General features: G+C 38.1%; 1 protein-coding gene across 1 annotated transcript in view; it reads right to left on the minus strand.

Annotated features, from left to right (window-relative positions):
- LOC142345477 (uncharacterized) overlaps nucleotides 1–27657 on the minus strand; it is a 120226-nt gene that overhangs the window by 81534 nt on the left and 11035 nt on the right. Inside the window, exon 2 of the mRNA XM_075397540.1 lies at nucleotides 20711–20810. Within this exon, the coding sequence (XP_075253655.1) occupies nucleotides 20711–20810 (100 nt within the window). The remainder of the gene's footprint in view (nucleotides 1–20710; nucleotides 20811–27657) is intronic.

The following is a 27657-nucleotide window of genomic DNA, read 5'->3' on the forward strand; positions in this document are numbered from 1 at the left end:
TGTGCGGTGTATAAGTTTGCAGATGTACGTACAAGTGGTACTGCATTAGATGGAACTGCTGCCGGAAAACGCCAGACAATTGGATCCGGAGGAGCAGGAGGTGCGTGGGTTATAGGCACAAAATTTTGGGGCTGAAAACTCTTTTGTGGGGGTGGTGGATGAATTAATTGAGGTACAAAAACGTTTGCGGAGGAAATGATTGTTGCAGGCGGAGAATGGGGTAACAGATTGACATTATTCGCCACGGGGTTAGTGGCTTGTAGTGGTAGTGCTTGTGGCGGCGAAGGAGGAAAGCGGAATGCTGGTGGGATTAACGGGAAATGCGGTGGTGCGAGGTTTAGAACGGGGGATGGTGGGGCTGGTACAATTATGTGTGCTTGTGGCGGATTAGGTGCTAGAGGAGCATTAACGATTGTATTAAAAGGTGGTGAATGCGGAGGGCTGACTAAATTCAACTGTCCCGGCATGCTCGATCTGCGAGGGAATTGATGATCTAACTGTAAACCATCGAAGTGCATTGTTGCTTGAGACAGTTGTCGGGCTGTGTTTGGGGCGTTTAATTGAGTTGGCATACCAAAGTTTATTGGTGATGGAGGCGTATATTGAAGCTGTTGCTGCTCTTGCATGATGTTGTTTGCAACATGTGCATCATTGGTTCTACTACTTGGTTCTTGGACAGGGAGGTTGATGTTGGCCTCAACTTGACCATGTGTATTGAGATTGAAGTGTGAGTTTGGAAGTTGAGCTGAAGAAGGTCGTTGGACAATTGCTTGGTTGGATTGGGCGATGGAACCAGAAAAGTGCAAACTCGGTTCGTTTGCAGCATCTGCCATGTTCCCGGCCGGTGACGAATTAATCCAATCTTGAACAAGTTTCTTGCTCTTGACTGAACTTCTCTCCGTAAAGAGCCCACTCATTTTGCCTGTACCAGACCCGTCTGCTGATGATTTTGTCATCAACTCAATTTCCTCAAGTGCTGCAGCAGCTACTTCCTTGCGATGATCCTCCTCAAGCTGCTCATTTTCCACTTCCCGCAATTTCGTTTGCTTTTCAATTTCGAGACGCTGTCTAGCAATGCGAAGCTTTGCTTCATGTTGTTTCTCAAGTTCCTCCCTTTTGAATCTTGATAGTTCTAAGTCTCGTTGACGCTGACTTGATCTTTTTGAGGAAGTCATATGTGAACTTGATTTTGAATGATGAGAGGTATACTGCTCTGCTGTCTCTTTGTCATGGACCTAATAGATATACCCTCGAGCAGCAGCAATGAACTCATCAGTTTTCTTTGTTACAGTCTCTAACCATTTTTCAAGGTTCTTACAGGCAGCATCTGGATTTTCAGTCTTTTGTGCCAGATCAAAGAACTCTTCATTTTTATCAACTACTCTAATAAAAGCGTCTTTGCACTTCACAAGCAGACGTTCGATCTTAACTTTCCTATCTTGCTTATCCACAGCATTGTTAATTTCACCATAGATGTTATTAAATTCAGCCTTTAATTTTGCCCTCGCACTATAAAGTTTGTTAAATTTGTCCTGCAAAGTTGTCATGATCTTAAGAAAAACAGGAACCACAAGTTTAATTTGGTACTAATAAAAAGTACACACACATGCAACAGCACAACACAAAGGGGTTATACCGAACCCTAGTGTGACGGTTTGGCTAGCAAACCGCCAAAGAGCAAAGATGTTGGTCGAGTACAATAGTACCCGGCGAAAGAAAGAAAGAACGGTGCGCAGGAAGCGCGAAACGGGACAGGACGGGAGAGGGGACGGACGGGAAGAGACGCCGAACAAATAACGCACGACGCAACGGGAAACCGGACGGACAAACGGGAGCGTCGGGCGAATGGCGCGCAACAAAACGGGAAAACGGCACGGGCGGGGCAGAAACATCGGGCGGATGGCGCGCGACGAAACGGGAAAACGTCACGGGCGGGGCGGAAACGTCGGGCGGATGGCGCGCGACGAAACGGGAAAACGGCACGGGCGGGGCGGAAGCCACAAGCGAGGAGGCGGGAAGATCGATGCTAGCAGACCACAGCAACAAACTCAGCCAAACAAGCTAGCCGTAACTCCAGAATAAACTTAAGTCACACCCTAGAAAGAAGGAGAGGTGCTACTGCCAGGTAAACTAGCACAAAACATTATGGGGCTTTATCAACGGCATCAAAATATGAAACAATTTACGGCAACGATGTAGTATAACCAAAAGTCGAAAAGGTCATGAAATTTACTAGCCGTAACTCCAGAACAAACTTAAGTCACACCCTAGCAAACCACCCTACCCAAACAACAAAAAGGCATATCACGAAAATTAATAAAGCTACAACAAATTGCTAGCAAACAAGTGTGGTGAAAGTCACAAAACAAACCAGCCGTAACTCTAGAATGAACTTAAGTCACACCCTAGCAAGGAACGAGACTAAACAACAAACCAGCATACTAGCAGAAAGAAATTTTTACTACATCAAAAATTCAACATACTACATCATACAACAAATTAAACGGGGGATAGAAAGAAACAAGGTGACACGGGAACAAAAGAAAGGAAACAGAAAAATGAAACCAGATAACCTTGCCAAAAACGGACGGTAGCGAATAACTCAAAGAATGGGGAGAGCGAAACGTTTAGTAGAGCGCTATCGGAGAGAACCAACCACAAACTAACCCGTAACTCGTGAGTTAACTAAGTCACGCCGCCAGTCAGCGGGTAGACTCCCACAACAACGCAAGACTAAGTGACATTCAGGTTATCAAAGGCTTGTGTGAGTTCCGCCTCCTCAAACGCATGACGGGTGCGAAGCGTTTTACGACGGCGCTTTGAAAGTTTCTTCGGACGGGAGCGTGCTATCAAGGACCGGAGGTTGTTCTTACGAGCTAAGACTATAGTGAGTGTTTTCAGCTCAAGCGCAGGCCTTTAGTGTAATGCTCTGTACTCTTTAAGTAAACTAGGATCTTTCTGTTTACGTCTAGACACAATGTCTTTCACTAAATGGATGGTAACTAGAGTACTACGCTTGAACTGATTATAAATATCAGGAGTTCCCTCTCTGGGGCAATACACTATAGCTTCTATGCGCTCCTGATACTTTTCAAGCACTTCAATAAGCTGCGAAGGTGTTAAAGGCTTATTGTTGTTACTGCGATGACGGGACAATGAATTGTTAACCACATCATGCCATATAACTAGCCTCTTTTTATCACGGAAGAAGTGACTCAATTAAAGTTGCGCGGTTTTTCGGACTTTCAAAGCGTTAGGATTAAAACTCAGACCCAGTAATGCGTAAATTCCTTTTTTATAATGGTCTTGTAACGCTTGAGGCAAGGTTTTTATGGCGTGATGCAGTGAACTTGCAGCTAATATAAAAACCATATAATGTTTTTTACAACATAATTGACTTGAGCTTTGCTCAAACTCCGAACCTTGATGTTAAAGGCACGATTTTCACGAGTTACCAAGACTAAGCGCTTATTTGCAAAAAAAATCAGTTATCTGATTCTTTTTTTTTCAAAATTTGAAAATCTTGACCAAACTCTTAATTCTACCCTTTTTTCATAGGGATTCTCGATCCGCCATCTACCAACGCTTTATATAACTTTTTTGCAAAATTTTACTGAATTTGGTCAATTTTTTCAAACTTTTTTTGCTTCGCTGAGTTTATTTCGTATAAGACTTTACCCGTTCAAACTAGTATTTAGCCCGATTTGGTCAATTCCAAAATTTTGACCAAAAATTTTCAAATTGGATTTTCAACAAAAAAGTGAATGGGGTGGGTTATCGGTGACCGTTATTCAAAAAATCAGATTATAGGAAATGAAACCAAAAATATAATGGGGTTACTAGATTTGCCGAATAAGGTAATCAATTTTAGAGAATCAAAAGAAAATAAAGTTTTTAAGAGTTTGGATTAGTCTTACAGTTTTTGGCTATCGGAAAGAATCAAAACCTCCCTCTGGTTGTGAATGGTTTTTGTTCCCGTCAGGTGTTGTGTCTTGCGTTAAACCAGCAACATCGAACTGATTGTGATCACTGAGCTTTTTTTTGAAGTGTTTTCATCAACTTGCAGCCACCTTGTCCTTCTTGTAGTTTTTTCATGCATTCTTTTGTTTTCTGGAAGGTCTGTTATTTGTTGGTCCAATTACAATTTGCCAGTCTCGCCAGTCTGAATCCAATTTAGTTCCAATCTGAGTGTGTAACTGTCGTTTCAGGGGTAATGGGTAAATATAGAGTTAAATTACGTCTGAAAATGGATTTTGTTTGAATAATAGAAACAAAAATCGTTTTAACAGCGATCAATCAATTCAGTGGTATTATTAATCTGAATCAATTCAAAGCTGTAAATCAATCCAGCGGCGTTTTAAATCTGAATCATTTCAAAAGCGGTGATTCAATCCGGCGATGTTTTAAATCTGAGTCATTTCAGAAGTGGTCACTCAATGCAGCGGTGTTTTAAAATTGAATAAACACGAGAGCGAGGATTAGTTATACTGAAGAGCCCCACGCATGAAAATTGTATTGGATAAGCGGCACCAAAAATATAGCGGTCAAATACAGTCTATCGGAACTTTAATTCATCGAGATCTATATATATATATATATATATAGTCAGTCTATAGTCAACTGTATATCGAAACGTCAAGGCAATAAGCATCGTTTACTTGGAGGCAAATCTAGCTTGATCTTTTTTAGCAGTTCTTAGTCTAGGTCACCGATTTAAACTAATCTGTTCAAAAAACCGAATTTGTTAGGCTAAGCGATCAGTTTTGAGCCATTTTGGAAGTTATTCTTAGTGAGAAATCGGCCTTTGTATTTCTCAGAAATAATACGTATGTTGCATTTAGAACGGAAAATCTAAGCGAAAGTTTTGATATAATACGCAAAAAAATTCTCTATCTAGTGATATAGTTTATTCAATTCAATTTACTCGGTAACAATTTTCATTTTTTTTGAAAAAAAAACAAAAAAATTAACTTTCCTTAAAACTTTTTTAAACGTATTTCTAATTGAAGTATAGCCTGCTAAAAATAAATTTGAAAACTGGTTTCAAACTCCAAAGCTCTTGGTTTTAAAACAATGTCATAGCTGTCAAGTTAGCTGGACTTTTGAGTAAGCGTGTAATAAATATTTTTGATTTGGCAAAATTTTTTTATGTTTTCCTATTTTTTATTATATGAGGCGTTATAGATAGAACACATCCTGACAAGAGGATTCTTTTATTCGGCACCCCAAATACTGAACAAAATATAAGTTCACATTTGCATAACATTAACCTACTCTGTTTACCCATGTTTTTTGAATATTTTTCTGAAACATTAAGTGGAGTTTAGTGGCACCATTCTCTTCTCATGGTAGTCCTTGTGTGTTGCAAATGTGAAATAAATGCAACCACTGTGGTCATTGCAATCTCTTCGCCATCAATGGCAGGAATAAAATTTTCGTCAAAAACTTCGGGCAACTCAAACACATATTAACCAAATAGAAACATGTTCGAAAATCAAATTGACATTTACAACAAAGAACACGATTCAAACACTACAGTTCTTTTGATGATGACTTTGTAGGCTAATTTAATAGCAACCTAGAATATGACAAAAGACTTGGACGAAATCAATATTACAGCTAGACTCAGCGCAACAAATCCTAAAGAATCGCCATTTTGCTATTTGGCAAACCAAAACCCACACGAGTATAAGAACTTTTCAAATTAGACTGATCAGATGATGGGTTGTTTTGTTTTGTTTTATCAGTTAAATACAACTATAAACATTGAAGGCCGATAGTGCAAGGTTTGTGTTTGGACTACTAACAAGACGTGATCTATCCGACAAATTCGGCATCGGAAGTACACAACAGCCTGTAGGAGAAGAAACGATGAAATGAACCGAAAGCAAGTTTTTAATGAACCAGCAATATGCAACAGAATTGCCGCAGTCCTCATCTCTGGAATTGATAAATGTGTCTCACAATATTAAGTCTTGTCAAAAAGGACGGAAAATACCTGAAAATCTCAAAAATAAAGTTAAAGAAGAAAAAGAAAGTCTTCTAAGAGAAGGAGCATTCAAAAACTGCCGTCATACTATGCCCAGATCATTAAACTACCAACGGTAATTGCCTAAAACATTGCGTATACTTAACAGTCGCCTCAAAAGTCTATACACAAAAAATTATCAAATGCCAATCACAGACTCATGTATACAAACAAAAATTCCATAAAATTTAAGTGTAAACACACCGCACAAGACAGCGCCATTCTCAATAAACTATATCTCGTACACGTACAGTCAAAGTCTAGTTTGAAAAAGAAATAAAACGCCATTGTAACATCAATCTTGTCAGCAGTGACACAAATATGAATTACAGAATCCGATCAGGCTTCTATGGACTAATAGACATTACAACCAAAACTCAGAAAGCTGTTAAACATAAAGGTATCGGTTTTGATAATACAATGTTCTGATTTATAAAAGCTGAGCAAAAATTGATGACGAAAACTTAAGAAAAAACCTAGCAAAGTGTCACTTCGCAAACCGCGAAATCGAATGGATAGGCCACCGTTCTACCTCAACGGGCGGTCAAACATTAAGCAAACTCTTGCTGTTCGTTCATAGCACTCATTCTTAGGATCAGTCCGCCATCTACTGAAATAACTTGAATTCAATTATACTATGCCCTTTGACCGCACTTAAATAGTTTACTTGAACAAAAATTACGGGGAGATGTTTGGTCAATTAACAATTCAATTACTAATTGCGTGAACGCACATTTAAATTACCGATAAAAGAGCCCTAATTTCAATCACGAAGGGGAATCGATCTCGAGAGTTTAGCCGTCCATCTTGTTGCATCGATTGATTGTTGCATTTGATCTCAGAATTGGTCACTTATCAGGTTGTAAAATTGTCTGGGTGGATTACATTTCAGGTAACCGCAATGTTAGAATTTCGATCAAACTATAGTCTTAAACTTAGTGAGAATTAGAAAGAAAGTTTGACTTACCAGATTAGAAAGACAAGCAATTTGATTTTGATCAAAGAAGTTATATAAATGAATCGTCAAGAAATGGTGCTGAGAATCAATATTCGGTTCAAATTGGTGAATCTAGATAACTATTATTAGAGTTAGATTAATTGATGTAAAATCTTCCCAGCACGTATTAAATGATGATGATATCTCCGGAAGTGTGAATGAATTCTTAGAAAAGTGCAAATGCATTCCAGTTATGGTTCCCTTTGCGACTGATTTGCAGAAGCAAACCATATTGGGTAACCCTTGCGACCCCCACTATAAATCACGGTGCTAAGATTAGTTTTGTATCTTGACTTTTTCACACTGATAATGGGTATATATACAGCTGATTTTTGAGTCCTTTTTCATCCCCAAATTCAAATCACCATCTTGATCTAATAATCAGATCTCTCCTGTAAATCTCTAAATTCTACTGTAAAATATTATTTTGTTATTCTCTCATTTTTGAGAAATTAATTCTTTTACTTAGTTAAAAACGCTTTTTATTCCGCTTGCGAAAGTCCATAATCAAACACGCAACAAAGCTATGCAAACTTTCCATATATGGTGAGGAATTCGTAGTCGCCTAATGGGACCTAATAAAACAGAACTCAGAACCCTTCTATTTAAGAGCTTCATACTTCAAAGATATCGCACTGCAGAAGCTACCAAAGAAATGATGATGACAAATTGATAATAGCATCTTTTCCAGTCCAAGGCTGAAATCGCACTGGAAAACAAATTTCTATTCACAGAGACAAAACAGTTAAAACTTGGATCAAATTTGAACCTTTTAGTTTCTACTCAGTCCATCCGTGGACAAATTAAGACAAAAAAGAAAAGTTTTTTTTGTCTTTTTCGTTCCCTAAATCAGTTGCATTCCAGAGTTATTTCAATTGATTCGGAATTCTTCTAAAATCTAACTCTGTTTAGCTCAGATGAAGAGACAGTTCTCCAGATGAAACATGCCACTCCTTCAATGGAACGATTTTAGGATGAGGCTGCATCTTCTCAGTACAATTCAGCCAACAAATCTACTTCTACTACAGATGGAGACCATGATTAACTTTTCGATGATTTGTATTTTCACCGCATTTACTGCTGTTCTCACACAATTTTAACACTTTTTTCGAAGCGGTGAAATGATGTAATTTCATCGCATTCACCGGTTATCTTACTTAATTTTGCGTTGAATGGCGTTGACACCTCGACCTCGGAATAAGTTTAATTTCGCATTGTTGATAAAAACTTTTTTTGCAACTCTAATCGTAACGATGCAGTGCTGAAAGAGACGTGTGATTCTTTGATTAAAAAAACGCGAAACAAATCCCACCACAGATACACAGCCATTAACTTGGCCGTCATGAAAAATATTTTTGTGCAACCGCATTGATCATGGGCTTGCAATTATGAACACTTATGAAGACGTTTATGTCAACGCTACTCACAATACTCATCTCGGCTGTTGAACAGTATGGCATAGTTTGCGTGTTAGCCATTTGCGAACCGCGTTTTACTTGTAATCACTGCACGCCTCTACATAGTGCACGCCTTCATAAAAACAGCTAAAATCTCAAACAGAAAACTCTTGCAAAAAACTGCAAGCCTTAAAATTTTAAAGCTAGTAACGAAATAATTCATTTAGACGGAAACCATATACAACAGAAATAATCAAGAAGCTTCTTTTAATTTAAAGATTCAACCGCGAAAGTTTTCAATGCGCTAAAGCATCAAACATAAACAAGTTTTGTCAATGTTTCAGTTCTTTGGACAGCGTCCACGAGTGATCAAGCACGCTCTCAAATTAATGTGCAAATCAAGATATATATAAACACTTTTATATGGGTCAATTGATGCGCCAATACTTGATCGCACAGCAAAAACATTCGTTGAATGCCTAAAACAGACAATTCAATGACGTATAGCATAGCATATATAAAAGAAGCAGCACAAAAAGAACAATCTACCAAAAAATATCTGCTAACTCAATTAATTACACAGAAACCAACATATCGGAGGCAATCAGAGGAATGAAAGACCACGTACCGACAAAGAGCTAAAAGAGAAACACCCTATAGGCAACTCAAGACGCAAAAAGCCGCAATGCTATTTTCAAATTAGGGCGACTTGTACCACAAACAGAATGCAGCTAAATGAAAATCTTGCCAAGAAATCCAAAAACAGTTGAGAAAAGAGTTTTTTCCTGATTTGACGTCACCAAAACATGACTTTAAACCGCAATTTTAAAACAGTTAAAAAAACTCTTCTCAATGCAAAACTCAAAACTCAAAACTTTAGCGAAAATTGGGCAATAAAGCCGAAGAGAAAACTATGGTAGCAAAATATGCTACTCAAACCTATACAAACAAATTGTTACAAAAGTATTCAAAGAAAATCATTAATAACGCTTTAGGTCATCAAGCAACAAATTGAGGGAAGAACAAGGATTAAATATCGCAAAGTATTAGATGACACGGACTGCCTACCTTTGATTTACTGAATTGTGTCTCGCGCGCTGCGAGTACGTCTTCCCTTAAGGGCAATGAGACCACAAACTGAAGCGCATAAACGGCAAAACTTTCAATCAAACACAATATGGGTCCAAAATAATTCAGAACCTACGCATTCAGAACCTTGCTGAATCTCAAAACAACCTCAGAATTGTCAAAAAGGAGACAATCAAAGAAACAAAAACAAAAACAAAAACCAGGCTGCTCACCGAACACCTTCGAAAGCGTACAGGATATTGTTTAGTAACAACGGGCCACAACAGAATCGACTCAAGTAATCAGCAAATGTTCCCCTTCAATTCTGTATGCGACACAAATATATGTATCCCCGAATAGAAGCAAACGCAACCTAGCAAATCATGAGGCAAAAAACGTTAGTGAATTGTTGATGAAACTTAAAATTGTAACACGAGCGATTCTCAATGTGATTCTCGAGTATTTTATAAAATTTAAAACTAAGATAGGCGGCAAATATTTTAAAATTTTTCTCAGAAAAAATATTTTTTCGAATTTTCCGTTATTCTTCCATTGCAATTCTCAAGTTCTCATGTTGTCAATTCTGAATTGTTAATCATGTATTTTCTCTAAAAAAATCTTTTAAATACAATGCGTTGTATCACTTTTCATATTATATCTCTGATGGCGCCTGAACCTAATTTGATCAGTTCACGCAATTCTTAATTTAAAAAAAATTTTCCATTCTTTCAAATTATCAAAGCGAAATTTAATACCTCATTTTTTGCAAATACCAACCAATAATCAATTTCCCGTTCTCATCTATGATTACTTTGACTCAATAAAAAATTAACCATAGGTTCTGCATCTAACAACCCTAAGAATCTAGAAAACCTGCTGGCAGTGTCATGTTCGAAAGGATATGTCCTCCACCCAGAAAACCATCTAATCTCATTTGTGCTTCGCTAGATGATAGTCATAAAATTTTTAGTCCCTAAACCTTTTCGGGAGTTGCTCATAGACGAAGACCAAGCCAGCCACCAGCGAACTTGGCGCATGATTTATATGGCCACGCATTGCTGGTGACCCTACATGAATTGTGAACTGATTTTCAAGTCAGTAGAAAATAAATCCTATATCAAGAATACTAAGAACTATAAAACAGTTAAGTGAACTCAACAATTCTCACTACATCAAGCATGTAACAAACCAGGAAAAGAAGAACTTGAATTAGTGTTTGGAGGACCAATCTTAGAAAAAAAACAACAAATTTTTTTTGTTGGCAATAGATTAAATTTGAAAACGAACAACGGCTGGATTAATCGATAACACAAATTGACTAAGGATAACCAAATTGTTAAGGAGCTCCTTTTCAAATCTTGTTGTTATCCATACAATTTGACTTGATCAAGCGTGGTATCTAATCTAGGGAAATTTTTGAAAACATTGAAAGAAAGGATTCGGAAAATTATGTTTAGTTAGATAAAATTTTTTGCTCTCGTATTAATATTGATATTATAGCAGCCCCCACTAACAATTACTGTGCCAAAAGCTCAATAGAACTCACTCAAACAATAAAACTCCGTTTTGCATGGATTAGGAAAGAAAAAAATGCCTAAAACTCTTTCACCTCAAACCTCTCAGAAAGTTAGTAAGAAACCAACTACGAATATATGTTAACAAAAGACTACATAGATTTCACCCGCCAAAAAGCACTTTGGAGGAATAATTACTACTCTTTATGTTCTCCGCCACTATCTAACAAGTCCCAGGAGAACATGCTTATAGCCACTATTTAGATCAAAACATCATCAGGAGTCAATCTTACCGGACAAGAAGTGTGAAAAGACTTACAGGAGCGATCTTGAGGTCAAGAAAAGCATGTTGAGGGCTACCGTCGACATATAGAACTAAGAAGCACCCGCTACATGGAGGCAACAAACAGAGCCTGGAAAAGCACCGACAGTGAGCCTCGGTTTTTTTTAATCGGAAAAGGTTTGCTTCCCAGTTTCCTTATCGGAGAAATCTCAGCAATTTAAAATGGATTGAAAAACGCAAAGGAACAAGAGGTCACCCCAGGTCGAGGTGGCCAGACCGAAGTGACCCCTTATCGGACCAGTTTCGAGCGCACACATGTTCCCGATGCGCTCGAATTACATGGTCTGGAAAAGTCTTCGAGCGCACTTTTGTCTGGACAATTGTCTGGAACTTGCCTGATCAGAGGCCACTTTGTTCTGGGACGGGAGATTCTAGAGAACATTTATGAAAAGATAGTACCTTTATGAAGTGATAGCATTAAAATAATCAGCACTAGACCTAACATTTAAAAAAAACAAGACCGGGGCAAACTTGTGGCTACATTTCGGAGCTGTTATACAGCCAAATTTGGAACACGGGAACAAATAAAAACGCCACTAAAGGACTATGTTGAACGACGCGGCCCACGAAGGTTTGGAAAATCAACCAAGGATAAAATCGAAAAGCTTAGGATCAAACAAAAAGAGAACAAATGCGTCAAACACAAACAACAGGGCTCCAGCGAGTAGCGTTTCATCCAACCGCTTTTATATATATATATATATATATATATATATATATATATATATATATATCGCCCAACGCAAGTGCGCCTCCCAAAGAAGCCTAATGTTCTGAGGCTATGAGGACCCTCATTCAAAATTACAGCGCCGCCAGAAATAACTATTCTTTTGTAAGACCATGCTCCCTCCACCAACGGTCTACAAAAAGTGCCCGAGAAAATGCACACCTGTCTTTCAACAGACAATTTCCCAGTTCAAGATCCAGTGGCCGTGCCAGACCAAAACCAATTTATTGCGATTATTTTGAAAAAAAATCATATGATTCGGGTAACTAAAAAACAGCCAAAACTTAGGCGCAGATAAGTGTCGGAAACATCCAAACCCGAAATATCCCACCGATTTTTGTGGTTAAAATAAAGCAGCCCGGGTCGAGACCGAACGGTTAACTTGTAAAAACTTGCAAGTTTCTTGCAAAAAAGTGGTTAACTTGTAAGAACTTGCAGGTCGAATGGTTATCTTGTAAGAACTTGCAGGTCGAATGGTTAACTTGTAAGAACTTGCAGGTCGAATGGTTAACTTGTAAGAACTTGCAGGTCGAACGGTTAACTTGTAAGAACTTGCAAGTCGAATGGTTAACTTGTAAGAACTTGCAAGTCGAATGGTTAACTTGTAAAACTTGCAAGTCGAATGGTTAACTTTGTTATACTCAATTACTTCTGATTGAGCTAATCGAGTCGCGAATGCTTATCTCACAATTCGGTCAGGGCAATTGCGCCGCGAATGGCACTTGATTCTATGCAGTTAGAATTTACAATTATTGAATTGGTTAATCGCGAAGCGAATGGCGCGATTCGATTTGAGCGAGTGCAATTGAGAAGCGAATTACTAAAGTTAAATTGAAACTGGTTTACAGAACTGCAAATCGGAGAATGAATAATTTAGATTACAAATTAGAACCAAAAAGGAAATGAAAGTTTGTTCACAACATAATCATAAGACAAGAACAACGTTTCGATTTGTTTATGAGCTGAACAGACAGTTTCCTGTCTAGAGGATGAACAGACATGAAGTTACAAAGAACACGTGTGAACTAAATTTAAACTGGGCAACAAAAGCACTGGTGCTTCAAAATGGATAATTAGAACTAAAATACGGTTATGGATATATGATGATTATCCATACCGTATGACATTTCCCCCTGTTGGGAGAAAAATTAGTAAAAAAAATCAAAAAATTAATAAATATTCAACCGTTATAAAGTAGTTAATATATTAAATACTAGATCAAAATATAAAGTTCAGAAACTTTATCGAGTTTTATTCAGAAACTGAGTGATCTAGGTTTTCGGCCTGCAAAACTGTCATTTCTTTTGGAAGATTTGAATTTGGATCCGTTGTCCATCGCTCATTAGGGTTTCGTGGCGAGACCTCCCCAATGAATTCAGTATTTGATTTGGGAATTTCTGTTGAAAATCCTTCTGTTTTCTGAATATTTTCCACTATCGGCGTCGAAGACTTCTTTTATCTTTTAAGGGTTCTTTTGCCTTTTCTTACTGATGAAGTATCCGAATCGGAAGTATCACTCATCGTTAGTTGTCGTTTTTCTTTTTTGCGTAGGATAGACGTTGGCATTTGAGGAGAAGCCACTCGTGCCGCGGATGGTCCAGCTACGTTCGGATTATGTGGTGGGGGCTCAATTGGCACAGGTGGACTGAAGTCAAAAATCTGAGTTATAACATGTCTATTTGCTAATGCGTCATCGTGTATTGGATTGCGTTTTGGGATTCTCATTTTCAGTGAGCGCGCAATTTTAGTGGCCGTAGAGATGCAGGATCTGCCCGATGATACAACACTGATATCGTCTGCTTGTTTCTTGTTTCTCTTTATCTTTTTGTCCCCGAGATTGTTTCCAACTAGGTCCCTTCTTTGTTTTACTATTTTCTGTTCGACCGTTTTTTCGTAGATTTTCTTCGGTCTACGCTTTATGTATCGCGTTCCGCATTTGTACCAAATTTGGCGATATCGGAATTTCGCATCCTTACTTCTTGTCCGTTGGGCTCTTTAATAACGCTCGTGGTTGGGCTGACTTTACATACAGTGCTACCAGGAGCGAGCACTTCGTATAAACCGTCGAGATTTTTCTTTTGACGCTGACTGTCATAGAATTTCCTCGCTAGTTTGACTTGAACGCTTCTTTCAGAACACGGAATTGGCCTGCTCACCCCTTCTGACCAGATTAGTCGCTGTTCTCCGTCTTTCATTTTGTCCTCCTGTTTCTGTGCGCGGGCACTTGCGGCGCAGATGACCTTTTCTATCTCCGTATCCGAGCATAAGGCCGTAGATGCCCACTGTTCCTCCGTTAGATACGAGCGACCTGGTATTGTGTCTTCATTTAAATAGTTTGTAATTCATTTATTGTAATTTAAATTTTCGTTATTAGGTTTAGTGGTGATATTAGAAATTGGTGTTTTACATTTCCTACCGAAGTGTGCCTCAAATGGTGTGATGTCTATTGTTTTTTCATTCGAAATTCTCAGTCGTTGTATAATTGCATGTAGGGATTGTTCTAAGTTATAATTTTTATTCAGTTGTGTTTTCAAGCATGATAATTGTCGTTTAATTGTTTGAATAAAGCGTTCTACTAGACCTATTGATCTGTGATCATTTGCTGGTGCATATATAGGTGTAATGTATTTTTCTGTAGAAAATGTTTTAAACTTTTTCCCTGTAAAACATCGAGCTAGATATAATCTAATGGTTCTTAGAACCCCGTGGTTATATATGTATTTGTTTAAGAAATTAATTACATTTGTACCAGAAGCGTTATTTATTATTTCTGCGAATGGATATTTTGAATATCTATCTACACTTGTTTATGAAATACTGTTCTATACCTTTTTCATTAAGTATTGGCCCACCAAAGTCTATTTGTATTTCGTCGTCACTGATTTTAAGTTCTTACCAATTTCCGAGCAGGCTTTGCACTCGCTGGCTTTTGCCAGTATATCCCGGTGGATATATGGCCACCAATTATTCTGCGCTAGTTAAAGCATTGCGAAACTCCCAGGATGAGTTGAGTGTATATCCTCCAACACGGCATCCTTTTTTGCTTTTGGTATCGCTATTCTTTCTTCTAGGCAGACACATGCGTGCTTCACACTGAGATCCCGCCAATATGAGAAGATGTAGGGGGCTTATCTCTTGTAGTCTGTCAGGGTCGTCTCGTATGACACAATCTCGCAATTCTTCGAGATTTGCATCCTTTCCGGTGAGAATGGCCTGTAGTTTTTTGCTAAATATCTTATTTAGTGTTTCTGTGAAGCAAATATCTTCGGCCGCGTCGATCAAACTGCCTGATGGGGTTTCGGTATTAAAGGTAGTGGTTTTGGCGGGTGCTGATGGGGTTGTGTCAGAAAAAGTCACTCGTGCCTTCGTTGGAGTAGATTTTGTTCTTGTTGCTTTTAGTTTTGGCATCTTGTTGAGTAGATTGACAGAGTTGTTTGCGTTGAGCGATTTGATAGGATTATTCAAAGTGGAGTGAAATTTGAATCTATTTGGGTCAAAAAGCGAGTATTTCTTTTGCAGGTTGTATTTATATTTAGGAATTTGAATTTTTGCGTTTAATTTACGGTATTTGTTGGGTGGATTATTTGACTTAATACCATCAATGGGCTTTATTGGGTTTATTTGTTCAGAGTGTTCACATTCTTTATTATCTGACATTTGCACTGCTTTTGCAGCAAATTTGTTAATGCAATGTGAATTATTTGTTGTGTGGTTTTTTGGTGCAAATTGTGATCTTCTCATTTTAAGAGGCATTTGCAATGCGAATGGTATATTTGATTGAGGATTAACTATCGAATCTGAAAGTGTTAATTGCGGCACGAATGGTAGTTACTTTCTAGAAATTAGTCATTGTGGGGCAACTGGTATAATACTAATTTGTGAATTAGTATTTAATGAGGTATGCATTTGCGGTGCGATTGACTGTTTTGAATAAGATGAAGGTGAATGTAACTTTAATATGCTATTAAATTTTTGTAGTGTGTTCCGTTTATTTTTAATGTGATCTTTCATTGAATTACAAATTTTAGGTATTGTTGCTACTAGAAAGTGTTCATCATCTGTAGAGACTTTTTTAGCTCTTGCGAATAGGTTTCTAGATATATAATCCACTACGCCCATTTTTGCTCCCGTCGTGTGTTCAATTGTGAAGTTGTATGGAAGTAGTCTGTCTATCCAAGTGGAAAGGCGGCTATTGTAAGATTTGTTCGATCTGTGTTCCTTTAATATGGACAATAATGCTCGATGGTCTGTTATAGCAGTGAAGTTTTTTCCATATAGGTAGTATTTAAAATAGTCAATCGACCAAACTATTCTCAATAGTTCTAATTCGATAACACTGTAACGTTCTTCTGTTTAGTTTAGGAATAATGACGCAAATGCTATTGGTTTCCAACCTCCGGGTGTTTTCTGTTCAAGTGCTGCTCCCAATCCCGAACGCAACACGTCACATTTAACTCGAACGTCTAATTTAGGATTGTAATTACTATTTTCTGTGCTGTTGGCAATTTTTTCTTTGAATAATTGAAACGGTTTGGTATGGTCTTCTGTCCAAATAAAAAAATTTTGTGGATTTTTTGAGAAGTGGTCCAAGTGGATGATATAATTCTGCTAGATGTGGTTAATTTGCCAATATAATGTACTGACCCGAGAAAGGATCGTAGGCGTTCTCGTGTTTTTGGTGGTGGTATTGTTAAAACTGCTGCTGTTTTACTTTCTAATGGTGATATACCAAATTGGGTAAACTTATATCCTAACCATTCAATTTCTGTTTTTGCAAAATGACCTTTTTGAATATTTATTCTTAAATTGTCTTCGTCTAGCTTTTTTAAAAGTTTTGTAACGTATGCCAAATGATCTGTTTCAGTTCCAGTACTAACAATTATTATGTCATCTGAAAAGCAATAGGTGTGTTGTAGACCTATTAATGTATAGTCCATTAAATTTTGAACCTCTGCCGGCATGCCATCAAGGCCATAGAATCCAGTTTTGAATCTATAGGTGCCCGTGGACTCTCCACAGATAATGTTGAAGTTACAGTGTTTCGCAGCATCATGGTGTAATTTTAGTTGACTGTAAGCGTATTTTAAGTCTAATGTGGTGAAATATGCTTGTTGACCATTTTGAGTGTTAGTAAGATGTTGTGATATTGTGTCAATTAGCATGTCAATGTTAGGCATTTGATATTTATTTTTGTGTGTTGCTTTATTTAGTACTTTGGAATCTAATGCGAGTTTGATAGATTGGTCTTTCTTTACTGTGATCACGATCGGAGATATGAAATGATTGTCTGAGCAACTAGATAGGTTTTCCATATAACCTCCATTATGTAAGCGTTTTAATTCCGCCTTGACTCTAGGTTGGAAATTTCTTGGAACGCGCCGACCTTTTTGATGCTTTGCTGTAAACTTTTGATGATATTTTGATTTCGCTCTATGTGTCTTGGAAAAACCAATTCTTGAAACTAAATAAGGAAATTGCGCCGCGATTGTCTCTTTAATTTTACAAGTGGAATTATTAATGTTATTGACACATTTGCCATTATCAGGTTGTTGTTGTTGTACAACTGCAAGGCCAAGGCTTGTGAAGAGGTCTCTGCCATAGATGATTTTGTGACCGTCTTCCAACACTGTCAGATTGGCTTCTCTGTCTATCCAATTATTGTATGCAACCGTTGTCTCAAGATGTCCGAGGACTTTGATCGGATCATTGGAGAATGTTTTTAGGTCCCTCTTTTCCCTCTTAGTGATCCACTTTGCAGATTGTGTAGCTCAAAGTATTTGACTTGCTAATGTTTTTGTGATTAGACTAACTGCACTCCCGGAGTCAATCATGGCGGTTGCTTTTACCTCTCCGAATTGTACTTTAGCATCCAGGGGTTCAAGTTGATTTGCTGATTCACATGATATTGTCGCTACGTAGTTGTCAGAGTCGCTATCGTAATTGGAATCGTAGATTTGGTCATATAATTGTTAGTAACTAGTTATATAGTTAACAGACTCTTGGTCGTCACTTTTTTCAGGAGTCTTGTCAATTTTGTTGACAATTGTTTGTGGAGCTTTAGATGCTTGTACCTGTGATCGTTTCGGTTTTCGACATTTTCTCGCAAAATGGCTAATTATTCCGCAATTATTACACTTTTTCCCATTTGCGGGGCAAATTCGTCAGTGATTACGACTCCACCGTTGGCTGCAATTGGTACAGATACTACTATATTGGTAGTTTTGGTGTACAGTTGGATATCGTGTGAAATCCCTTCTAGTTTTCTAGTTTTTTGAGCATTCGCATTGCGATTGCGTGGTAGGTAATTGTTGACAACATTTACTGAGTTTGTAGCTGGCATCAAATTCTGATTGATCTTTTGCTGATTTTGTGCCCCCATCTCCATTTGAATTGCTATTTCAAGTGCATTGCACGGTTCAACTGTTTCCTTCAATAACTCCTTTTGGGTTTCATGATCTATCATGTTTAGTGTGAAAGCATCTCGAATAAATGTAGTTTCTTCACTTCCTAAACAACAATTTTTGGCTTGTTCTATTAGGCGATCGTAGGAACTTTCAACAGATTCAATTTTCTGTTGCTTGCAGGAGTAGAAGACAAAACGGTCGTACGTGATATTTCTCACTTTTGTAAAGGAATCCTCCATTGCTTGCCATAATTCCTTAAATGGCTGTTTTTCTATTAGGAAATGAGGGTGTTTGCTTTTAAAAATACGTCCTCCCTCCGTGCCAATGCTCAAATATAGCATCGATATTGATTTTTGCTCACAGATCCCCCATGGTTTATCTCCACACAAGATACCAATTTCATCAATCATTTTGCAACGATTTTGCCAGTTTACCTAGAGTTGTTGGTTACGGATCTTTCTATCCCTTTCAGTTGCTTGCGTCTGGTTCTCCGTTGATTCCTCGTAGGTTGGCTCGGGTGGGTATGTTACCGCTGTTGGTGGATCATTCAAGAGATTTTCGAGCTGTATTCCTTCTTTTGCTAGCAATGCGAGCTTCCACTGTTGAGCCCATTTATCCCACGTCAACGGAGGAGTGGCAGTAGGCCTTTCCCAAAATGCATCGACGTGAAGAGGTGTCTTCTTTGATTCAGCTGCTGACTGCGCCATGCTATACTCAATTACTTCTGATAGAGCTGATCGAGTCGCGAATGCTTATCTCACAATTCGGTCAAGGCAATTGCGCCGTGAATGGTACTTAATTCTATGCAGTTAGAATTTACAATTATTGAATTGGTTAATCGCGGTGCGAATGGCGCGATTCTATTTGAGCGAGTGCAAGTGAGAAGCGAATTACTAAAATTGAAACTGGTTTACAGAACTGCAAATCGGGGAATGAATAATTTAGATTACAAATTAGAACCAAAAAGGAAATGAAAGTTTGTTCACAACATAATCATAAGACAGGAAGAACGTATTGATTTGTTTATGAGCTGAACAGACAATTTCTTGTCTAAAGGATGAACAGACAGGAAGTTACAAAGAAAACGTGATGAACTAAATTTAAACTGGGCAACAAAAGCACGGGTCCTTCAAATGGATAATTAGAACTAAAATACGGTTATGGATATATGATGATTACCCATACCGTATGACAAACTTGTAAGTTTCAGTACAAACTGAAAACACATTGAAAACAGAATTGATGACCAATTTCATATAGGATTATTGGCAGTTATATGAAAGTTTCTTGAATTAATGTTAAATTGACGAAAAAGGACTCTTCTTGACCTGTACTAGAGACAAACATTCCAAAACATTTTCACGGTTCAAAGTTTCTGACTTGAATAATTTTTTTTGTTAAGTTGGGAAGAGCACTTAGAACTTTTGCACGTGGTTAAATCGATTCTAGAACACTGGCGCTAAAAATGCTTAAGAACGAAACAACTCGCTGGTTATTGGATCGATATCAACCCCTGACACGCGAATGTGCTAAATTAGTGACTCGAGAATTTCGTCCACAATACGGTTTACGAGTTTACAGCTTTCGAGGCAAAATGGTTGATAACGATAGAACGAGAGAAGATTGTTTACTAAAAACTTAAAAAGCAGTCAAATTTAATAAACTATTATTAGCTATTCTTAACCAGGACATTTTTTCCGATACATATTTAACAGGTGATTGTGTTAATAATTGTATATATTCTCCGTCAGGCAAATGCTCTCCAATTTTATTAGGAAAACTGCGGGGGGTGTCATACATGATACATACACTTTGTGCAGTATACCTCATTTGATGTCTTTATTTACACAGTCTAATCTTTGAGACTTATTTCATGCTTTTTGCAAACTTTTCCATTTGTAAACATTTCCCTGCTTCATCAAAAACTGTCTGTTCAATCGGATTAGCAAAAAAGTTAGATATTGACCCTATTTTTGGCAGTCTTAAGATAGGTTTGCTAAATTAACACTTTTGTAATTTCGCTTATCAAATTCAAGTACGAGAAAAGAAAAAAGTTTGGGTAATTGAAGTTTTTAGAAGTTGTGATTCTAATTGATTACGACATAATATTAGCAAAAGGCTGGTTATCACCTGCGAGAAATGATCAAACTGCGAGAAGCCGAGTCGTTGAATATCTTTGATTTGAGTGTGATTTATGTTGTGAAATTATTATGGAAAAAAGTAACTTCTTACTGCTGCATTTAGAGTTGATGTCGCTGTAGCAGAGCTGTTGAGCACAGCCGTAACACGTTGTGGCCAAGGGCTTGTCTTTGCAAATTTGACTGTTCTCCGACTGAAACAGAGACGTGCTATCTTGAAACCAGAGCACTCCAGGTTTTGACCTCGTGTTATGGAAAACTTTATATTTCCAGTATGGGGCGCAATATTGACTATAAATAGACAGTCCAGCACTGTGGACAGCACTGTAAGTAAAGTTTGTTCATAGCCAATTAAAGTCAAGTACGGTCTCTTCTTCGGTCGAGGATTGCATTTTTGAGAGCATTGATAGCATTTTTATATTCTTTCTGTGGGTTTGTAAAATTACTAGCGTTAACAATCAGTTCAACTTCGAAAACAGTTGAAGTTTTGCCAAAAAATTTTAAGAAATTTTGAATTCTTAAGATAATTTAGTCGCAAGTAGGCTATATTGAGAATTTGTTCGGCTGGATGGAACTAATTAACAAAGCTCTAACAATAGTCATTTAATCAGAAATCAGTTTAGTTTGTAATAATAGAGTTGATTTGATTCTAAATTGCATTTTTTTTTTAATTTATAAAAGCACAATTCGTTTTCAATAAAAAAAATCAGAAACATTGAAAAACTTTAACGGTCGTACCCGTTGGGTATATAGCCGGGTCGAAACTTTTCACAAAAGTTATGTAAAAAATGCGCTGACAACCGCTGAAAACAAAAATATTTTTCAGCGGATAAATCTTAAATAACTATCCGCTTAACGTGCTGAATTTTCAACACATTTCTTACACAATTTCAGCACGTTTCAAAACATTAAGCGGATAATTATGTAAGATTTATCCGCTGAAAAATTTTCTTTTTCAGCACTTGTCAGTCCATTTCTTACATATAGTTCAAGTTACCACCTATCTTACATAATTTCAACGCTTTCGGTCCACAATTACACTCGACACTTTCATCGTTTATTTTATATATTTTCAAAAAGTTTTTTACTCCTCTAAATACAGAAGCAGCACCAGAGTATAAACTCAGTAAAGAACTGTAGTTCGAAGATTCAAATCTTACTCAAAACGTATTCAACTGTAAGCAACGAACGTATTAGCCTTATAGAGTTCAGAGTGACAAGCGAGAGTTTAGATGGCAAGGTTTTTTGATGCTCTTTTACTGGTTTTTGTCTGATGTTATTGACGCCAAAATCGGTTCATAATCAGTCAACAATTGTCTGGAAAAACTTAAAAAAATTTAAGCCGAAAACTTCTTCATCGATGCATATAGTGGTTATATTTACTTGAAATTAGGTTAATTGAACTTTCTCGGAACATTCTACGTATATTAGAACTTATTTTACTCTTATTTGCGACGTTTTATATGCCTATTTGTTATTTAGAAAAACTCGATTCTGATTGGCATATATAGTTTTATTTACTATGTAACATCCTCCGTCCCGGAAGAAGATGATGGGAAAACTGTCATAAGTTTTACAAGCGGGCGGACAAGTGAAACAGTCGACAGAGCGCGCGAAGCTATCGGAGCCGTAACGAAGTTCCAAAATCCGAGCGGTAGTGTAGTAACACCTAGGGTTGGTTTCCTCAACTCTCCAAACCAATTCACCGGTCTTAAGGTATTGCTCGGCAGGCGTCTGCCACTTAGAGCGTCGGTTCAGCGTGGGTACGTACTCTCTGATCCAACGGGACCAGATCGCATTAGCGTACGACTGCGCACGGGCGTAACGTTTACGATGGTTAAATTCATTATTGCCGACAAGAGACGGCACACCGGTAGAGTATTCTCCTAAAAGAAAGTGGTTGGGCGTTAAAGCGTTCAAATTGCACGGATTAGCGCTTACGGGTGTTAAATGATGCGAATTGAGAGCATTCTCAACGAGACAAAAGGTAGTATGCAGCACCTCATCCGTGAGGCGACGCGCGCCAAGAATAGTATACAACACGCGCTTGAAGCTGCGTACCAACCTCTCTCAGATACCAGCCTGATGTGGTGCGCTGGGTGGACTGAACCTCCTTTTTATACCTTTGTGAGCAAGCTCAGCTACAATATTGACAATGTTCCACTTTTCGACAATTTCTCGGAGTTCTTTCTCAGCTCCAATAAAAATAGTGCCATTTTCCGACCAAATGATGGCAGGTGTACCGCTACGTGACACAAACCGCTCAGCTCCCATAACACAAGAACTGGTGTCCAAGGATGTAACTATCTCGACATGTACAGCGCGAGTAGTGAGACAGTTGAAGAGGAAGCCCCAACTTTTCCAAATAGTACGGCGGACAGTAACATAGAATGGCCTTAAGTAGTCAACGCCCGTATTCTTGAAGGGAGGAGACTGGTAAGCAAGTCTCTCCTAAGGTAAGTCAGAGATGATTGGTTGCATAGTTACAGCTTGGAATTTTTGGCATCTCAGTCAGTGTGCTTTGACGGAACGCAAAGATGATCTTAGTTTCAGTACTCTATTGTATTCCCGCACAAATGATCTTAGGTATTCATCGCCTTGATGATAAAGCTTTGCGTGAGTGTGTTCAAGGAACAATTTTATAAAAGGATGATGCGCATCTAAGATGATTGGGTGCCTTACGTTGAACCCAACATCCATTAACCGCTTGATGCTGCCCGAGGAACGGATTAGCTCATCTGCACTAAGGAACGGTGAATATGGACCGATTCAGCTGCTCCGTTTAACTGATTTATTGTCAAGAGGATCTTTCTTTTCGGTTTCAAAGTCGAGCGGCAAGTAGAGCTGCTTGCAATACCAGTTTTGGGACAGTCATTACTTTTATTGGTGCCAGGATCGCTTTCCCCAATACAAACGCAAGCTCTGATTTTACCTCGCGCGTTGGAGTTGTTACTTGGGCTCGAAGGAGTGCGACGGCACATGCAATTCTACATTATCAGAGGGTCCAGTAAAATAACTTCGAGGAATTTTAATGTTTTCAAGCTTTGGTAAGTCCGCACTCCAAACCAAAATTCTTTGAACCTTGTCTTGCGGGAGCTCATCATCCCAATGTTGTCCTGTGACACGTCAGATGTCTTTTAAGAGCACTCGAGCCCCAACAGTAAATGGTTCGACAAGACCAAAGACTTTCGGGACAAAACGTAGGACCAAGCGCTACGTGAGTGACTTTGTGATAGCGCAGCTTGTACCACTACTCACAACTAAAATGTCCTTAGTGTGATCCCACTTTAGCCCTAGCACATGCAGTGAATCCTCCTGACATGAAGCAATAATTTTGGGCTCAGTAGCTTGAGGAGAAACATCAATTCGGTCAGCCAGATTTGGCACATTACTTACAAACTTTGTGAGCTTGAACTCACCGCGATGGAGAAGATGTATCAATTCCTTCGATCTATTGGTGGCTTTCTCAGGAGACTCCACTCAGTCAAGTAACTGTCCATGTAGAAGTTTTCAAGGACGGCTTTCGCAGCTTCGGTGTAAAACATCGCATTGTCTCTCTCAGTGCGTTGTAATGCATAGTTTGCGCAGCACGGTTAAACAGCATTGCACTAGAGCAGTCAAACCCTAAAACAGTTGGAAGTCTGCCAAAAGACTTTTTGTCAACTCTTAAAATAAAGCAGTTTTCGCAGCTGGAGTATATAGCCAATTTACCTAATTGAATTTAACCAGGCAACTGTTCTTCTTCCTTGATGATAAAGCTTTGCTTGAGTGTGTTCAAGGAACAATTTTATAAAAGGATGATGCGCATCTAAGATGATTGGGTGCCTTACGTTGAACCCAACATCCATTAACCGCTTGATGCTGCCCGAGGAACGGATTAGCTCGTCTGCACTAAGGAATGGTAAATATGGACCGATTCAGCTGCTCCGTTTAACTGATTTATTGTCAAGAGGATCTTTCTTTTCGGCTTCAAAGTCGAGCGGCAAGTAGAGCTGCTTGCAATACCAGTTTTGGGACAGTCATTACTTTTATTAGTGCCAGGATCGCTTTCCCCAATACAAACGCAAGCTCTGTTTTTACCTCGCGCGTTGGAGTTGTTACTTGGGCTCGAAGGAGTGCGACGGCACATGCAATTCTACATTATCAGAGGGTCCAGTAAAATAACTTCGCGGAATTTTAATGTTTTCAAGCTTTGGTAAGTCCGCACTCCAAACCAAAATTCTTTGAACCTTGTCTTGCGGGAGCTCATCATCCCAATGTTGTCCTGTGACACGTCAGATGTCTTTTAAGAGCACTCGAGCCCCAACAGTAAATGGTTCGACAAGACCGAAGACTTTCGGGACAAAACGTAGGACCAAGCGCTACGTGAGTGACTTTGTGATAGCGCAGCTTGTACCCCTACTCACAACTAAAATGTCATTAGTGTGATCCCACTTTAGCCCTAGCACATGCAGTGAATCCTCCTGACATGAAGCAATAACTTTGGGCTCAGTAGCTTGAGGAGAAACATCAATTCGGTCAGCCAGATTTGGCACATTGCTTACAAACTTTGTGAGCTTGAACTCACCGCGATGGAGAAGATGTATCAATTCCTTCGATCTATTGGTGGCTTTCTCAGGAGACTCCACTCAGTCAAGTAACTGTCCATGTAGAAGTTTTCAAGGACGGCTTTCGCTGCTTCGGTGTAAAACATCGCATTGTCTCTCTCAGTGCGTTGTAATGCATAGTTTGCGCAGCACGGTTAAACAGCATTGCACTAGAGCAGTCAAACCCTAAAACAGTTGGAAGTCTGCCAAAAGACTTTTTGTCAACTCTTAAAATAAAGCAGTTTTCGCAGCTGGAGTATATAGCCAATTTACCTAATTGAATTTAACCAGGCAACTGTTCTTCTTCCTTCCGTTAGATAAGGTGAAAATGTGGCTTTTTTCTGTTGTTCTGTTTTTTTTAAATAATAGTTATCATTAACTAATAACTGAACTGATTATAAAGAACAGAACTGATTTTTGATTGGTTAATGACTCCACTGAATTGCAAAAGACGAAGAACCGTACATACTGACTACGTTATAGGCAATATTGAACAATAAAATTGCAATTTTATGTAAGGAATGTGCTGAAAGCGCTGAAAATCTCTTTTTTCTTGAAGTGCTGAATTCACGTAGGAATTGTGCTGAACTTTTGAAGTGTTAAATTTATGTAAGGAATGTGTTGGAAGAAGTGCTGAGTTTTTGTAAGAAACGTGCTGAATTGATGAAAGAAATGTGCTGAAAACGGTGAATTTCTCTGTTTTTCCCGAAGTGCTAAAATTATGCAAGAATTGTGCAGAATTCTTGAAGTGTGGACTTTATGCCAGCAATATGTTGAAAGATGTGCTGAATTTTTGTAAGAAATGTGTTGAAATTTTGTAAGGATTGTGCTGAAAGAGCTGAATTCGCAATTTTTGAAACTGCTGAACTTTTGTAAGAGAAGTGCTGAAAAATGTGCTGGAATTATGTAAGAAATGTGTTGACAAGCGCTGGAAAACTTTTTATTCAGCACATTCAGCACCTAAAACTAAACTTTCAGCACATTCATCATATTCCTTACAAAATTTCAGTGCATTCTGCGCATCTCTTGCAAAGTTTTCCGCTTATATCCGCTCACATCTCGAAACGGGTACCCGTTTATACAGTGAAGTAATGTTGAGCTGCATCCCGAGTGAAAAGACATTCAAAGCACAATCACCTTCATCAACACAGACATCGCATCTTTTCCGTCTGTGCCCCCCCCCTCCCCGCTTCGCGGTTATAAATGGTAGGGTGGGGGTAGGGGTGGGATTATGCTTGAATATATTAATATATTTCTGGGGATAAATGTTTAATTAATCACATCATGCTTCAAAAGTCACAGAAGTCGCTCTCAAGTTCTGTCCATAAATCTCACATTTATCAGAGTTTCCCAGATTTTCCCTAATTTTGCAAGCAAAAAATCAGCGATGTATGCTATTAGTTTATATATCCTGGTTATTTTGACTCTTCATGTAACCAGTGTATACTGGAAAAGTTCAGTAATCGACCAGCCTTGTTACTACGAAGGCATCTCACTAGATTGTTTGAGCTTGAGCGGCTCAATATGGTACATATTCGACACCAGAAGAAATAAGTGTACCAGAACACGCAATTGTATAGCACCCATCCGCCTCAATATGTACAACACGATGGAAGAATGCCAAAATCGATGTGAAAACACAAAAGAAGAGTCACCAAATTGATGAGAACTAATTAATTAGTCATTAACTAAGTAGATTGCTAATAGATTAACATGGTAATAGAAATATGCGGAAGTTTTTATATAATTTGTGGATGTGTGTGTTTTTGAAGTAACAATTGAAACAAATTTAACGTTTAGCTCACATTTGTTTTTTTAATTAAAATTTAATTAACGATAGAACTTAACAATTAATTTTTTGTCTTAAAACTAGCAAGATATTGATCTAAACAATTAAAGTTCGGATAACATTGGAAAATTCGTAGACCAAGCGTCAAAAAAAACATCCAGACAGTAAAAAAAAGGAACCTTAAAGCTTTATGCAACTTTCAAAAAATGAGAAATTTTTGTTCGCGCAAAAACTTTTATATCAATAGACATTGCGGGCAAAAATGATACTGTTTTCAAGATCACTTTTCAGTTAGACATTAACAATATAAATGGAGCAAAGCTAGGGAGCATTATACACAAAAGTCACAACATGACGAGGCAACACTGCGTTTTGGTGTTTCTTTGGATCTGTGATACCTATGGATACATAAATATATATTGAAACCCTTCTGTGTACTAAATTATAAATTACCCTCTATTTTAGTATTTATATCATGCGTTTTATAAGTAAGGTTATGATGACTTTTATTATTCACATAAAACTATATTCCCGCTGGTCTACTAAATTATTTCACAGTTTGTTCATACTATTTTATGTTAAGTAATCATAATCTCGATTAATCTCCTGAATTCAAGTTGTCTCTGTAATTGCTCTTCAGTTACTCAAGTTCAACTTAATCTGGAT

The sequence above is a fragment of the Convolutriloba macropyga genome, chromosome 9, assembly GCF_964194025.1.
Source record: "Convolutriloba macropyga chromosome 9, txConMacr16.3, whole genome shotgun sequence".
Taxonomy (NCBI): Eukaryota; Metazoa; Xenacoelomorpha; order Acoela; family Convolutidae; genus Convolutriloba; species Convolutriloba macropyga.